General features: G+C 42.3%; 1 protein-coding gene across 1 annotated transcript in view; it reads right to left on the bottom strand.

Annotated features, from left to right (window-relative positions):
• KCNH5 (potassium voltage-gated channel subfamily H member 5) overlaps positions 1-16,650 on the bottom strand; it is a 151,429-nt gene that overhangs the window by 124,723 nt on the left and 10,056 nt on the right. Inside the window, exons 2-4 of the mRNA XM_058807226.1 lie at positions 13,138-13,261; positions 7,046-7,152; positions 2,582-2,710 (exon numbers count right to left, since the gene is read on the bottom strand). Of these exons, the coding sequence (XP_058663209.1) occupies positions 2,582-2,710; positions 7,046-7,152; positions 13,138-13,261 (360 nt within the window). The remainder of the gene's footprint in view (positions 1-2,581; positions 2,711-7,045; positions 7,153-13,137; positions 13,262-16,650) is intronic.

The raw sequence follows: 16,650 nt of genomic DNA, 5'->3' as shown, positions 1-16,650 counted from the left end.
ACACCGTTGAACAGTGCAGAACGTTTTGGTATGGAGAGATTATTGCATAATGGCATCAATATTTTATTCCTGCTGAATTTTTTATCTCGAATTTACTGCTCCCATAAGTAACACACAGTAACTCATCTGCACCATAGTTACTTATGTATTATGTATTGCATGGTCCTAGCAGAATTTCTTAAGAAATATCCTTCTTTAAAAAAAAAAAATAGCCTTTTCAATGGCAAATCCCAGCACTCAACAGCAGCATTTTATTGAAACCTTTCCCACAAGACTTTAAAAATTCTCTGCTAAATTTTAACGTGTATGTTTACCAATCTCATAATTCAACAAGGAAGTGGCCTGGCAGTTTCTAAGCACATTGTAATGTTATCTGCAGGGACAATGAATTATGTATCTCCCATAGCACCATGTCTGACACAAAACCACTATGATCCCAGTGCTGTGGGATCCCAGAGACCCACACAGCTGAGACACACAGGGTGATAAAACAGTGCTGCTTTCCCACCCTGTAGTAAAGTGCTGCAAATATTTGAATATGTTTTCCTTATATCAAGGATGCAAAAGACAAGCTTTAATTTATACAGAAGCAGAAGAAAAATCGGGTCAGTGATTTGTGATGATGAGGTTTGTTGGAGGAACAGATCAATGCTCTTCAATGCTCTAACCAAAGCAGATTCCTAAGGCTCCAATTCTGTGCTTTAAAGAAATGTGGGAAATGTGGCTGCACTGCCTCTGCAATGCTCTGGTTGAGTTTTGGGGGTTTTAGAGTATGACTGACAGAAGTGAGGGCTCTTTAGACATAGAGCCAAGCCTCTTTGGCTGCTGAGGGCAGTATTTTGTGATGTCCATTATTAATATCTGGTATTTTAATTAATGGTGCTCTCCAGTGCAGCACACAGGTCATGCATTTCACTGCTACTGCTCTTTCCCATAGGAACACATATTCCTGTTCTGGATGCCCCATGGGTTCTGCTCCTCCTCAGCCACGAGATGGGGAGGGGAAGAGCTCAGACCCTGGAGCACATCCCTGCCTCCCCAGGGAAGGCAGCAAAGTTTGAATCCCCCAGGCTGAGAACCCAAAGGAGGCAACATTCATGATTTCTGCATCTGAGAGCCACCTTCAGTATGTTCTCTCTGTCCTGCTGCAGTCCAACACTTCTCAGTGCAGCTCAGTCCTGTGGGAAGTGGGGCAGAGCTGGGAAAAAGGGGGGATTTGGGAGCTGTTCCATGTGAGATTCATCTTGGTTCCCCCAGAAAGCATCAAATAGGGAACCTTACAAGAGGATTCTTGCAAAGACTGGCTTTTTCCTTTATTAGCTCCCATTATGTATTACATACACTGCAGCAAGGAGCCAGCCCCATGCCTTCAGATACCTATAAAGTCCTTTTAATTAACTGACATTTACCCTAAAAAACTCTGATTCTTTCCAGGCAGAAGAATTCCACATTATAGAGCATGAAGAGAAATAAAGAACATTTTCAGGTTGCTAGCTAAATTGTAGAGGCAATAAAGTTTATGATGGCTGGGAAGGTATTCCTATATCAGTATCTTATAATTTCATGGATAATACTCTCTAGACAAAAAAAAACTGTCATATTCAGTGTTAGCTTGGAGGGGAACCTTTCATTTTAAGTCTGCCTTTATAAACTGACTTCTCAGTTATCCAAACACTTGCAATAAGTGCTATCTAGATATTAAGAAGCTGTATGCATTCAAATGACACCAAGATTTATCCTGAAGAAGATGGCTTAGAGCACAGCAGCTCCAAGTGAGATATCAAACCTTCTTCAAGCATGAAGGGAAAAACACAGTAAAGAATTAATCATCAGGAGGCAACTTCCAAGAGATGTGGATAATGTCCTTCTTTATGCAAGCATGCATTGTTTCACCCAAAGCAATACACATGTAAACCTGACACAAGATACGTGTTTTGTAACTGAAGCAGAGGATGATGCTGTCAGATCCTCTGCACCTTTCCCCACAAATTCCTCCTGCAAGGCTGCAGGCCTGGCCAGGAGCTGTTCAGTGACAAGAGCATTCCAACAAAATCCTGCCCTGCAGCTGATAAGTAACAAGCACAATGCCCACTGCCATGCAGTCATCACTCCTCAGCAGCAATAAATGACTCAAGCAGGATGTCTCACATTTCACCTCCAAGAGGGAGAATGGGAAGAAATATCAGCATGTCATCACAAGGAGCTGGAATTAATTTTTTCCTGAAAAGATGACACCTGTCCCATAACAGAAAGATCTCCCAAAACAGCACAGCATTCAAATGATTCAAAACTGTGTAATTTTTAGAAAGTGCCTGCTGTAGTGATGAAGAAGTGAATTACAAAGAAAAATGAAGGCTTGTGACTCTAGAAAAACATTGGTAGGGAATTTCCACTCATGGTAACTTATCCTATTTTTTTTTTTTTACTAATTTAGGAGAGTGGCATTGAAACTCTGACAAGTCACAAAACATTTCCTCAGTTCAAGACACAGATCACAGACATGACACATCCCTGGGACAGGTCTGAGCTCAAGCATTTACTTCTATCCTTCACAAAATATAATAATGTATTTCATGTTTACCTTTTGTTGAATCATCTTCGATCGGTTGCTTGAATAAAGTGATATCCTTAAAAGTGCACAAGAACAAAACCACTTTTTCATGTTCATTTCTTATAGGTGCAATTTGCATGTAGAACCAAACTGGGGTTCCTGGAACAGAGAAAAAAGTGACATTGGAATGGGGTGTAGCACAAACTACCCCCAACCCACAACATTTACACATTATTAACACACACATGTAGTTTAGCTGTGTATCTCAATATTTCCACATCTTCAAGAGTTTTTAGTTTTACTTCCTCCAAGGAAAACATATTCCCATTTTTACAGCTTCAATAACCTAACTAGATGATAAACAGAGACAGAAGGCTATATAAAAATTTATTCTGAAATAAAACACATTGTTCTTCCCCTCTTGCTCTTGTTTTTTCCCAGCATGTTGCACAAACTGAGGTTTGAAATGTAGAAAGGTGAGAAAAAAACCAGGTGAATGGCATCTTTGATTCCCTCTCTACATAACATGGAGCTATCAAATCCAAAAATGATGGAATATACTGTGAATTGCTCCAAATTTTATATGACTACATTATTTAAGAGGATCTGAGTTGGACTCTCAATGTCCTACCAGGACAAATCAGATTTGATTTCTTTTTTTGTGTTTCAGGTCACACCTCCACCTCCTCACTGCCCTGCCCAGTGCAGCACTCTCCCAGCACAGTTATCTCTACTTAACTTCTGAAATGAAACCAAGTGTTTTTCAAGTCCCACCACCCACCAAATAAACAGCCAAAAAGAGCCCTTGGTTTTGGAGTGGCCAGCTTGGCTTTTGGTAAATCCCCTGTATTTGCAGAGGGCTCCTGCAGGTGCTCAGGAGCTGAAGCTTCCAGGCTAACACACGCATGGCAGTGCCCTACATACATGCAGGTGTGCTCCACAAGGGGTGAAATCCTACAACACTGGAGCAATTTTCTTAGAAAACCCTGTTCCCCTGCAGGGCTGGGAATGTCAGATGTTCTCCATCCAGCAGAGCTCCGTGTCCCTCCCAAACGAGCACCTACGCGCGCTGCACCCTAAATGCCTTCACAGCCAGATAATTACCTCTGGGATTTGATGTGCTTTCAGCCAGTTGACAGAATGGCTTTTCTCCTGAGCTGCCTGAGAGCTGACACATTGACACAAGCCTCTTGCCCACTGTTATCCCCCATGGGCACTGCTGGCCCCCCCAAATCTCCTCTGATGCACCAGGTCTGGGAGCTGTGCCAGGAGCTGCAGCACAGGTCCCAGAGGGCAGAGAAAACCATTTGGGCTAGGATTACTGTGGGGAAGGTTAAAACCCACAAGGGTTTATTGAAATTCAACCCAGATTAAACCAGTAACTCACTGCCAGTAAACTGGAGAAGTGGGAGAGATGTGGGACTGCTTTTTTGTGACAATTCCAAAGCTATTATGCTGATTACTTGATTATCTTAATTCCCAGTTGCTAACCCAAGACAAAAGACTTTTCATAACTACTAAAACAGAGTGCTGCAGCTTTCTGGAGAAGTAATTTGCACTTATACCTGGGAATCCATTGGTACCCTTGGAGATGAAAGCAAGTAGGCAAAACACCCTGCACAAGGGTGCTGACAAAAATCAAAGACAGAGGCAAGGTGGCTACTGCTGTAGAAGCAGCAAAATGAGAAAAAGCAAAAAGCAGGTAAAGAAGTTTCCTGAGTATTACCATATAGATATGCATATAGAGAGGCATGCATATGCATACATATATATATATATATATATATATATATATATATATATATGTAGGCAGTCCTAATGTGGTTGGTGAATAGTTGTGTGGGCAGAGGTAAGGACTATATAATAAGGGAATGCAGCAAAGCAGAAGAGGGTTGTAGCAAGCTTTCAAGTCTTGAAGCTGGAAGCTATAAGCTGGGTTAGAACACACCAAGGGAGTGTTGAAGGCAGCAGTCAAACAGATGCTGCCAGAGAACATCATCCTTTAAGGATCACCTCTAACACAGCAGAGAAGGATGGGAAAATAACCTGAAAACCTCAAAATCTCCCTCTGCCAGAAGCAAAAGGGAATGGGTAAAGGAAAAAAAACAAACAAACAAAAAAAAAAACAAACAAGCAAAAAAACCACCAAAAAAATAACACATTGTGCCACATTATCAAAAATACACACCTGGACCTTCAGTTTAAAAATGTGGGTGGGAGGGTTCTCTGAAGGCACTGCAAGCCTCGTGTAGGTGATAAACACAAGCTTTTCCACACCTACACTCTGCAGAAGTACATTCATACCAAGAGATAACTAATCTTTATTTCCTTCTCTGCTCCAATTTCCAGCCTGGGGGATTAGCAGGCAGTTTCTTCCTAAGGACCATCTTCCACAAGGCTCAGAGAATAACAAATGGAAGGAAACCCTGAGCACAGCAGCTGCTGAGCTGGAGCCCAGAGTGAGCCTGTTAGCATCAGTGAGGGGTTGAGGTTCTGGGCTCTGGGTGATGGAGAAGAAAGCTGACAACAGATGTTATGGATGGGAAGTGACTCAAGCCCAGAGAGAAATACTGAGTAATTTTCCATAAAGTCCTTCTGTAATCCTGCATAATTTATGGAAAGTGTAGGCTCAGAGATCTGGGCAAAGGTGAAGATTTTATTAAGGCAACTGCAGCTCAATAAATCTCTGCAACATCATCAAGCTCCAGCAGACAATCCACAACCCAAAGCAAAAAGCATCTGCCTTGTTACAGGAAAGTCACCAAAAGAAGACTTTTCTCTTCTTATACATAAATAAAATAGAAAGGCATATAATGCAGGTCCATTCTAGAGCAAGAGCTAAGAGCAGCATTTACTAAGAGAAGCCAGGGTTGGAGCGAGCACAGGGTCTCTGGGATCCACTTTGGAAATCCCATGGACACAGGGCATGGCAGTGCTGGGCACCACCACTGGCAAAGATACCCAACATGAGCCTGTCCCAGGAGATTCCCCTGACGTGAGGGGGCATCCAGGTGACCTGGAATGCACAGGAAACAGGAAGAGAAGCAGAAGATCTGTGGAACAGACACATCCATATGCTTAGGAACCAAAAAGAGGTCATTTGGAGGGCTCCCCTGGGCACCTGCAGGAACAGCTGGACTTCAGAGCTGCTCTGGCTTCTCCCTTTAATTAACATGTTGGCTAAAATGCCTTGATGCAGGCAGAACTGAGAACTCTACAAGCATTTCCTGCTTGTGCCCACACAGGAAGACTGAGTCTAAAAAGGGAAAACAGAGGTAAAGCATAAGAGGAGGTGTCCAGGACGCTCCCTTCAATGTCATGAAAGGTTTGGGTGAGTTTGCAGTGAAATGGGGCAGTCAGGCACAGGGAGCTCTTTCCTGAGGCACAGCATTCACTTCCCTCAGCCACAGCATGGAGGGAAAAGCTCTGGTAATCCCATGTCAGCATAAAAGGCAAAGCTCTGGCAATCCCATGTCAGCATCAAAGGCCACCCAGGGGAAGCATGGCCTCAGATTCTGGGCTCCAGGCAGGTGAACCATGGGAAAAGATCCCCAGCCCCACAGTCTCTGTACCCTGTACTGAAAGCCAGACTGAGGAGAACATCTCCATCAGGATTGGTCTTGGGCTGCTCTTGGCCACCAACCCTGTCACCTGGACTAACTCTGTGCAGACAGAAGAACCAGTTTTTTTGGAGCACCTTTAATCACAGTTTTGGCTTTCTATCTTGGAAGATGGCCTGTGCTAGGGAAGGAGGCTGCACAACCACCAGCTCAGCAGATCTGTCCACCATGCACGAGTCCAGCAGGAGGCCACACAACAGCATGGGCTGTGCTCAGAATGTGCTCTAAATCAACAAGCCAGTGCTGCCCAGGACAGAAAATGTGGCTGGAATGGCTCATGGTTAAGAAAAAATGAAGAAAATCTCCAGTTCTGGCAACTTCCTGCAAACCCAATGCCACCAAAAAGAAGGAACAGAGGCCCTGAATCTCATTGAGCCACCAAGTCCCTGGTTTTCTAACTAATCCCTGGGCTATGTGCCAGCTTAATGCTCTCCCCAGAGCTGGCACATGTTGGTTTACACACACAGAGGCATCTCAACAGCACCAGGAGCAGCCACTCCACAACCAGGGCCTGGCTTCTCACTTGTGGAGACCTGGGGGAGTTTCCTGAGGGATGTGGGGGAGCCTCATTCAGCATTTCTTTTCACTTAGCCCAGTCAGTTTCCCTTCAAGGAAACAATCCTCAAAACTAAATATATTTTTGAAAGAAGGAGTCAGACTAGAGACAGCAGGGAACAACTACTATTCTTGGCAATCTGAATGCTTGGCCTAAAAAGAGAGATCTCTTCCTGAGCTGTGGCAACCAAAATGCCTATTTCTTTTCCAAATCTTGCCCCAAATTTACCCATATGTCAAAATAAAAATTTCTTTCAGTCTATTGCATGCTTTCAATATGCTTTACCACTCCCAGCACCACACACAAATATATACATACTGTTTTTCTTGTAGAGGAGAATTTCAAAGCAGTTTGACTCATAGTTGTCGAAAGTCTGTCTGACTTTTTCAATGGTCTTCTTGTCTGTCAGTTCACCATACATAAAACTGAAAAAAGAAAAACATTCTCTTTTTTTCTAGACAAGCAACAACATTGTTACAATCACCCTAAATAGCAAAAGCATTAAAGATGCTATGAACTGTCATTTACCAAGGTTTAATTATGATTTACACCCCATTTAAATATTTAGAGTGTCACAAGGACACCTATAGCAAGTAACCATGACCACCTCCTTACTGCAAATAAATCCAACATAATGCCTCATTAAGTGCTTTACTGAGTATATCTTTGAGGATATAAGGTTAGAAAAAGCTGACAGCTTATGAAACCATTATCACCACAGCTGCAGGCCATGGCAGTATTCCTGTCAAAACAGAAAAAATTGACCAAAACCTCTAAAATCTCCCAAATTTTGTTCAATCCTCCTGAAAATCCTTCCAGAGGAGGGATGTAAGCTACTACAGGTAAAGGCTGTTGGCTGAACCAATGGATGCAAGTCTAATCTTGTCAAGATGCATCTGGGACAATGAGATAATTTGAATTCTTTTACTAAATACCAATCCAAATGGAGGTAGGATTTAAACAGTGAGGAGCAATGACTGCAGTGTGTAGCTATGTCCCCACTACGATCAGACAACCAAATCCATCCTCATTTTCCTTACTGTATACTGCATTTCTTTAATAGTTCAGTGGAAAATACTAGAAAGTTTTTGGAGACTCATCCCTCTCCAGGCTGAGAATGTAAAAATGTAATTTTAACTCTGCTATTTCTTGCCACTTAAGCATCTCATCTTTGCATTCTTTTCCAGGTCAGACCTCCAGCTGGTGTAAGCAAACCCAACCCCCTGACCTTGCTTTTGACAGCCTTTGTAAGGAAACAGCCAGGCTTTTATTGTCATTCTCCCATGGATTAAAAATAAGTGAAGGCTGCCCTGTGCTAATTCCCAATTACAGGCCTGAAAGAAAATGGAACATCAGATAAAAGCTTCCAGACACTTGGATGAATATAATTTTAATTGATCAGACTTTATTTCCTCCCCCCACCCCTTCTCGTAGTTCACAAACAGTTTGAGCCTCAGCTGAAACAGAAACAGAAAACCCTGAGAATATGAAAGGGAAAAGCTATCAGTGCATCTGTGGTTTCAGTGCAGCTTCTCTTATTGATCAACAGACCTCCAAAGGTTCAATGAACATTTATTTTATGTCTAGTGCTCTGAAAGAAACAATAAAACAACACAGTGGTTAGAGGCTCAGCAAGCATTAAAGTACTCAATGAAGGCCAGACCATGAATCTTTTCCCTTCACAGCCAGCCCAGGGAAGCAATGGAGCTGCTCCCACAACAGGGTGGTGCCTGGTAGTAGCATTCACATTCTCCGAAAAAATCCCTTCACCCAGGGTTTTTCTCCTGGGAAGCTAAGAAGCCTCAGAGAAAAGGAAAACAATTCTTATCTCATTTGCTTCTCCCGTGTTTTGCTCATGTGGAATGTGTTTGGAGATTGTTTCCCCACAGGTGATTGTTTCATTGGGTTCTGCTGTGAGTTGTTTTGACTCTTTGGCCAATCAGGGCCAAGCTGTGTCGGGACTCTGCAGAGAGTCACGAGTTTTCATTATTATCTTTTTTAGCATTTTAATAAGTATCTTTCCTGTATCCTTTAGTATAGTAAAGTATTCTTTAATATAATACAGTATTATAAAGTAATAAATTGGCCTTCTGAGAACACAGAGTCAGATTCATCATTCCTGCCTTTGTCAAATACAGCAAATTCAACACCCGGTCTGGGTGATGGAGGCATCAGAGTGGCTGCAACATGAGTGTCACTACAGCTGCCTCTTCACTGCTAACACAGCACAGGCATTGATTAGATGGGGCATTGGGAAAAACATCACTGAAAGGGTGCTCAGCCACTGGAGCAGGCTGCCCAGGAACGCTGTGGGATCACCAACCCTGGAAGTGCTCAGAACACACGAGGATGTGGCACTTGGGAGCATGGCTGTGTGGTGAAGGTGGCGGTGCTGGGATGGTGTCACCTTTGGGACAGCAAACGAGGTGCCACCAGAGGAGCTGACAGCAGGAAATGGTTTTAGCCAGGCACGAGGCCTCAGTAATGTCCTGATTGTCATTAACAAGCACAGGTGTCTCGAGGACATGCAGAACACAGCCTACTGCTGCTTTTCAAATGACCTGCCATCATACCTGCCTTTCCCCATTTCACCTGATAACCTTTTATACATTTATACAGGAGAGGACAGCAAAAAGAGTTTGATATTTTTAATTATTTTTTTAATCTATGCCTTTTTTAATGCTCTGATGCATCTCTTTTTTGTTTTCTTGAGACTTAAAACAATGTTTCTCATAGTCCTGAAGGAAAAAATAGCAAGAATTTGTTGAGTGCTTGATTTTACATCATTTATAATACAGAAAGTCATCACTAATTAGTGTTAAAATGACAAATCCTACTTGATGATGAGAGGTGGACGATACCAGTTAGTGCTGCAGAACATGATCAATCAACTTTATGTTTTAAATTACAAGCAGCTTATTGTTGCAGTAAACCTGTAATGCTCAAATCTCATATTATATTCACACATAAAGAGACATTTTAAAGGCTTCTGGAACAATAAAAACATTTTTCAGAAGGTAATTTTTAACAGCACCAAAGGAACCTCAGAGCCTTTTACTGCATGAGTTATATAAGATTTTTGCTTATCACAAGTTTAATTTAATTTAGTCTGTCCTATTTTGTACACATGGAGGGACTCCTACTTCTTTAGTCAATCACTCTGTCTTTTTCTGCCTTTTTTTTTTTTTTGTTATTTTGTGCTTGTCAAATGTTTTGAGTGCAAACTGTACAAGACATAAATATCAAAACCACTCTGCTACTGGGACTCTTACTACACAGAAAACACACTTATCAAAGAGAAGCAAGACTTGCTGAAGTACACAGAGAGAGGAACAATCTTAGATATTTTCTCCACCTCTAAAACAGACCAGTTGTCATTTAGGACGCCTGGGCTCCCACCTTCCTGTTAAAGCATCTCTTGGCATAGAAAAGCCTCAAAGTCTGAAGGTTCACATTGTGCTGCTCTGTCCTTTGCCAGGATGCAGAGCAGCAGCATCAGAGCAGGTCTGGGTTTGCAGGGCAGCAGCAAACTGCAAAAATTCCTCCTTCCTTTGAAAGGAATTATCCAGGACAGAGGAAAAGTGAAGCACTGAAGGCATCCAGCCGTACACCAAATTTACAGCTCTCTTCATCCAAAAGCAGTCAGGGCAGCAATTACAGGAGACAAACATCTGCCCAGGAGGAACAGCAAAAACAGATACACACATCTGTACATATTTAGTAAGGTGAAGAGCAGACACCATTGGCACTGCAAGGACACACAAAACTCAGGCCACAGAGGTGCCACCCCAAATCCACCCTTCTTCAAGTCCAGCTGTACCCACCACACACAATCCCATTTCTTTGAGCACAGTGGGAATTTTGCCATTAGCTGCACTAGAGCCAGGATTTCCCTTGCAGGCTGGTTTTTAATCCCACATGTCAGGGCAGCAAATCAAAACAAGGCAGGGCAGAGATTCTGACCAAGTGTTCCAGTGGGAAAATCTCATGTGCAAGGAAAGGCAAGCAGAGCAAAGCCTGGAGTGAATGCCAAGTGCCAAATGCCAGGGTAGGTCCATTAAAGGATTCCTGCTCTTCCAAAGGCATGAGGAAATCACAGAGCTTAGCTGATAAGCAGCAATATTTAGAAAATACTGAAATAACTTGCAACATTAAACTGCATTTCAGTGTTTTACAACTGTTTATTCTTTCATGAAGACACACATGGTCATGTCTGGGGACAGTTGGGCACAAATCAGTGATTTTCCTGGATGCTGGCTGACTTACACCTCCAGCAGGTCTTTTTTTGGTTAAATGGAGGTTAGAGGTGTCTCAGTCCCATGAACCCCGTTCCTCCTGGGCTGTCAGCTCATTTTCACCTGGCACAGCAGATGAAAAGTTCTTCCACCTAAAAATTCTCTGCATTTTAGCACTCACTTATACCAATTATTCTATATATCAGCCCAAGCTACACATGCAGTTTTGAGTGCCACGTGAGCTCAGAAAGAACACATATCAACTCCCATCACCCAATATAGCCTGACTCCTGTGTACAATGTGCTTTTTATATAGTGCCTGTGAAACTAAGGAGACTGGCACCCATACTGAGGGATTTCTAAGTGATTTTCCTGCCAGTGAGCATACTGTTGCTGATTAAAAAGATGAGAGAAGTACAAATTCAAAGGAATTACCAGCCTGTCACAGGACTAGCTCACTGCCTGAGCTGGAACAAAACTCACTCACACCTCCAGTGCCTTCAGCTGATCCACCTCTCCCTGTGATCTGTATCAGGCAAGACCACCTGAGATTTAAAATCACAGAACCACAGAATTATTTAGGTTGGGAAAGACCTCCAAGATCATCAAATCTAATTGTTAACCCAACATTGCCACATCCATCACTAAACCATGTCCATGAGTGCCACACCTACACAGCACATGAACAGTCCCAATGCAGGGGATGGGGTGGGAAAGAGAATATAGTGAATTCTCAGTGCACTACCAGGAGAAAAGTATGGCTGAAAGATGATTTTGAAGCACTTATAGCCGGAAGCCAATTGACCAAACATTGCAATATTTATAAATTGTCCTTTATCACACTCACGATCAGTAATAAAACCAACTTGGATTAGGGGCTAGATATACATTGTTAGTATCTGTTTAGAGATTGTTTACCCACAGGTGATTGTTTCATTGGATTCTGCTGTGAGTTGTTTTCACTCTTTGGCCAATCAGGGCCAAGCTATGTCAGGGCTTTGGAAAGAGACACAAGTTTTCATTATTATCTTTTTAGCATTTAGTAAGTATCCTTTTTGTATTCTTTAGTATCGTATAGTATTCTTTTATATATTATAGTATCATAAAGTAATAAATTAGTCTTCTGAGAACATGGAGTCAGATTCATCATTCCTGCCTTTGTCAGGGCACCTTGTTTACAATAACCAGCAGGTGTTGCTCTCTGGAGGAAGCAGTGGCTGTCTCCTTCCAGGGACAGGATCCCTGCCCACCCTGCCCCTGCCAGCTGAAGCATCAACTGATCACCAGGGTATGGCAGCATCATCTCCCAGAAATCATCACTGCTGATCACAGAATCACAGAATGGTTGGGCTTGAAAGGGACTTTAAAGATCCAAATCCCCTGACATGGGCAGGGACACCTTCCACCAGACCAGGATCCTCCAAGCTCTGTCCAGCCTGGCCTTGAACACTTCCAGATATTCCATCCTCTGTCCCCAATGCCTGGAACTGGTCAGTCCCTGAAGGCAGAAAGGGAAAACCTACACAAACTTGTATCTCTTCCTGCCCCTGTCCCTCACACACACATTCCACCCACACCAGGGAGCCAGTCCTTCCCCAAAAGCATCCCTTTCTAAAGGAGGCAGCAGGCACTGCTTAAATGCACATCCAGCCACAAATCACAGCTGCTGGCTCCTGAGAGACCACCAACAAAAGAAAAAAAGCCATAAAGCTGCAATGCTTAGAGTAAATATATCAGCAGCCTAATCACTCTCTGGGGAATACAGATGTACTTTGTGCATTACTGGGCTCTGTGTATGCTTAATAATAGGGGCCAGCATGGGCTGCAAAAGAGGCCACTGCCTCCTGACATGTAACAGAACTCAGAACAATCTAGCAAAAATGGCTTTGAACTATATCATCTAAAACTCCCCTCTCTTTACTGGATCGTTAACTAGAGTATATTCTCACCAATACTAGCCAGGATAAACTTCAAGGTGCTTTACCATGTTCTGTGTAAGTTGTGAGCTGTATAAATTCTGTATCAGTTTCATTTAAATCCCATTTTAAGACTTCAACACGCACAAAACAACGCCTTTCTCACCTCAATCCTTTCTCCCAAACCCTCACCATTCTCCCCAGCAGATTAAAAGTTTCCCAGTGCACCAAATGGCAGCAGAAAAGGCAATGTGCATACCTGCAGGTGCTGCTCTTCTGCATGACGTCAGCTCGGTGGTACCCAGAGAGTTTGCAAAATCCGTCATTACTGTAAACTACGGGCCAGTCCACAATCTGGGCGTTTCCCAACAAAAAACTGGATTCTGAAAGGACAAAAGCACAAGGGAGAAAGGGCTGCTGTCAGTGGCAAAGTATAATAAAATCCTCCTTGTGTTACACAGCAGATGCAGTTATTTGTGACAGGAATTTCTACCTTGGCGTTTCAGAGGGAAATCCAAGTGGGCATCTGAAAAGAATTTGTGATCAAACAGGATAACTGTTTAATAATAATAATAATCCTGGTAATGCAAGAAGCCTCCTACACCACAAAACACCGATATAAGCCCCAATTCCTTAACAATTTAGAAAGCATTCATTTATTCAACACATCTGGGCAAGACAGCATGCTTTATTTTTATTTGATACATGTCTTGAAAGCAACATTAAATTAACATGCAAACTGAGTTTTAAATGCTGAATTGTATCTGTGCCCAAAGCTGATAATGACTCTTTTGCTTGAGAGAAGGAACTTTTTCTTCCTGGCAGGTCTGATTCTGTTTTGCAAGACACAGCCAGCATCCCTGGAATGACGGAGAGTGTCAGGTGACACTGGGCAAAGCAGATGTTTTTAAATTGTAGTCCATGGTAATCTTCAATGTTTTCTTTATTTTTACTGTTAGTTTTCAATTTCGTTTTGACTACAGCTATGGAACTATATGGTCCCATTCACTGCTGCTAAAAAGCTATTAAAATATAACTATTAACAATCATTGCTGCATAAAAATTACAGGAAATGTTCCTTTCAGCAGTTCTTGGGGGAGAAAAAAGGGATATTTTTACAAATTTTCCTCATAATAGCCAAAGAATGGTTATGACAACAACAGACATTCACTCAGGTGTGCATACTGATTTAAACATAAAAGTGACACTGAGTTTGCATGAGCTATACATGCCCTACTCAGAGTGTTTATAACTGTGACTGGATTGCACATTCTGCAAATATTATTCTATTGGATGTGGAACATGTATTTTAAAAAACAGTAATTCTATCTTTTTCCTTTATAAGCATGAATTTTGAAAAAAAAAAATCTGGAGATTATTGGATTTTCTACAGAAAAGCAGATTTTAAAATATTTAAAAGCCAACCAATGGGAAAAATAGAAGTTTAGATTTTGTGAAATCTACTTTTACACTCAAGGCATTTATTCAGATCCATTACAAATAGTCTTTAAGCCTAAATGTCAACTTTAAACATTTGTTTTCCTGCCCAGAAAGATGCCCTCTCTACAAACAGCAGAAGACACAGAGTAAAACCTGAGCATTACATAAAATATCCCTGGATTCCACCAGCTCAAACCCCTGGGAACAAAGGGTTTGCTGGAGCTCATCCCACTGTACTGGCATTCCCCCCACACCAGCATCTCCACTGATGCCTAAAGATTTTTTTAAATATTTTCATATATTTTCAGCCTTGTAGATTTTTAATATGTGTATTCCTTCTAGTGCTTTTCTTGCCCTTTCTCATAATAAGCTACCCTTTTTCTATCACATTCTTGAAATTCTGTTTAATCTTATACTTAAGGAGAGAATTTCTCATAAGGACATTTTATTTTCCACCAGAACTTAAAAGATGTAACAAGAAAATAGGGCAAAGAAGCCCCGGGAGCAACTCCAAAGGGTGGCCCAAGGGTGGGTTACTGGGGTAACTGATTTCCTATTGGCTGTACTGGCCAGATACATTAATTAATTAATTAACCTTGAAAAAATTGGGAAAATAATTTTTCACGCGTGCACAGAGCCGTATTTGTGCACCGTATTTTGCAGCTTTCATTAAAGAGTTGCTTTTTATCTTACTGCTTCAGCAGTGTTGCAAGGCTTTTTTCCTTTTGTCATTAGGCAGCACCTCCAGTTTGGAAAAGGGGAGACACCCCCAGCCCCCCAAACCCGGGCTGTCCCCATGGCTGCCACCCCATCACCACCACATTCCAGAAGCTGGAGGTGCTGGGAGCATCAGCAATTCTGAATTTCCCATCCCACAGGGACACAACCCAAGGATGCAGGTTAAATTTGGGAAGATTGTCTTTATAGAACCATCTCTGGCCGAAATTCTGCTCACACACTCTTGGGATCTCTCGCTGGTCAGAGTGACCCTGAGAAAAGTTAGAAAGTCTCTTTTCCCACCCTGGCACTTGAAGGAGGAGTCAGAGCTCTTCATTTCTCAGTCTAAAGGTTGTTTTTGTTCCTTATCTATAAAATTCTTTCTCCTGTCCTGCTGAGGTCCATCCAGCAGGACAGTTCCAGGCACTCTGCCTGCCCCCAGGGCAGTGTTACGTCTTTATACTAAAAACTACATGTACAATGTTTACAATTACTTCCCAATACCTATCACCTATGTTAGACAGTGAGCTTCTACTCTAAACCAATCTAAAAGTGCCAACATCACAGCAGAAGATGGAGGCCAAGAAGAAGAAGGAGAAAGGCTGGACATGCCCAGATCCCTCCATCTTGCCCCCTGAATGCCCATTCTAAAAAACCCCAAAATCTACTTTTTCACCTCATGATAAATTCACTATCATTCTACTTAAGCTGTCGTGGCTTGCAGATCTTCATCTAAGGTGGGTAACTTGCTCCAGGGGTCATAATCAATCCCACAGGGGCATTTTGGGCTCTGTGCCAGGGTCTCTGAGCCCCCTGGCAGGGTCTGGGCTGCTCAGGACAGCCAGAGGATATCCTGGGTTCCAACAACACACCTTGACACAAAGGGCACAGCCTGGGGATGATGCACTCAGGGGTGCTCTGCTCATCCCTGAGCTCCCCAGAGGGTCACAGTCCAAGAGCAGACAACCCTCCTGCAAAGCCTCCCCAGCCTCAGACATGAGCTCAATTGGGTGTTCCCACCACATCCCTGTTTCAGGACACAGAGCACACAGCAGAAGATATGTGCTGCAGCCAGATAAATAGCATTTAATGGTTGTTTTCTACGGATTTTATACTTCTTCCCACCTGAGGATCTCAAAATATTTGATAAGGCATTCAACAAATTGATCAAATCCACAAGAAACTTGAGAGGGACAAAACGTAAAGCCAAGCTATTGACAAATTGTTGTGGGTTTTTCTTTTAAAATTTGAGGTAAAAAAGAAACATCTTGGTAGATATTAGTATTTTTAATTTTTAAGGTTAGATCAGATCCATAATATTCATATTAGAAATTTGACCAGATTTTAGATAGTGTTTTTTTTGCCCCCTGGAATTTTCCTTTACTTAATTGACTTCTTTTTTTTACCCTTCTCTCCTAAGCAAGCAAAACTCATTCATCCATGCTCAGCACAGGAATATGAATCATAGAATCTTTTAGGTTTGGAAAAACCTCCAAGATTATTGAGCCCAATTGCAAATTCAGCACTGCCAGCTCCATTACCAATATGTGTGTGTGTGTGTGTGTGTGTGCAATTCCAGTCAAAGAAAAATCTTAAATCAATCTTTGCCTCTTGT

The sequence above is a fragment of the Ammospiza caudacuta genome, chromosome 6 (assembly GCF_027887145.1).
Source record: "Ammospiza caudacuta isolate bAmmCau1 chromosome 6, bAmmCau1.pri, whole genome shotgun sequence".
NCBI lineage: Eukaryota > Metazoa > Chordata > Aves > Passeriformes > Passerellidae > Ammospiza > Ammospiza caudacuta.
This window is presented reverse-complemented; position numbering and strand designations above follow the sequence as displayed.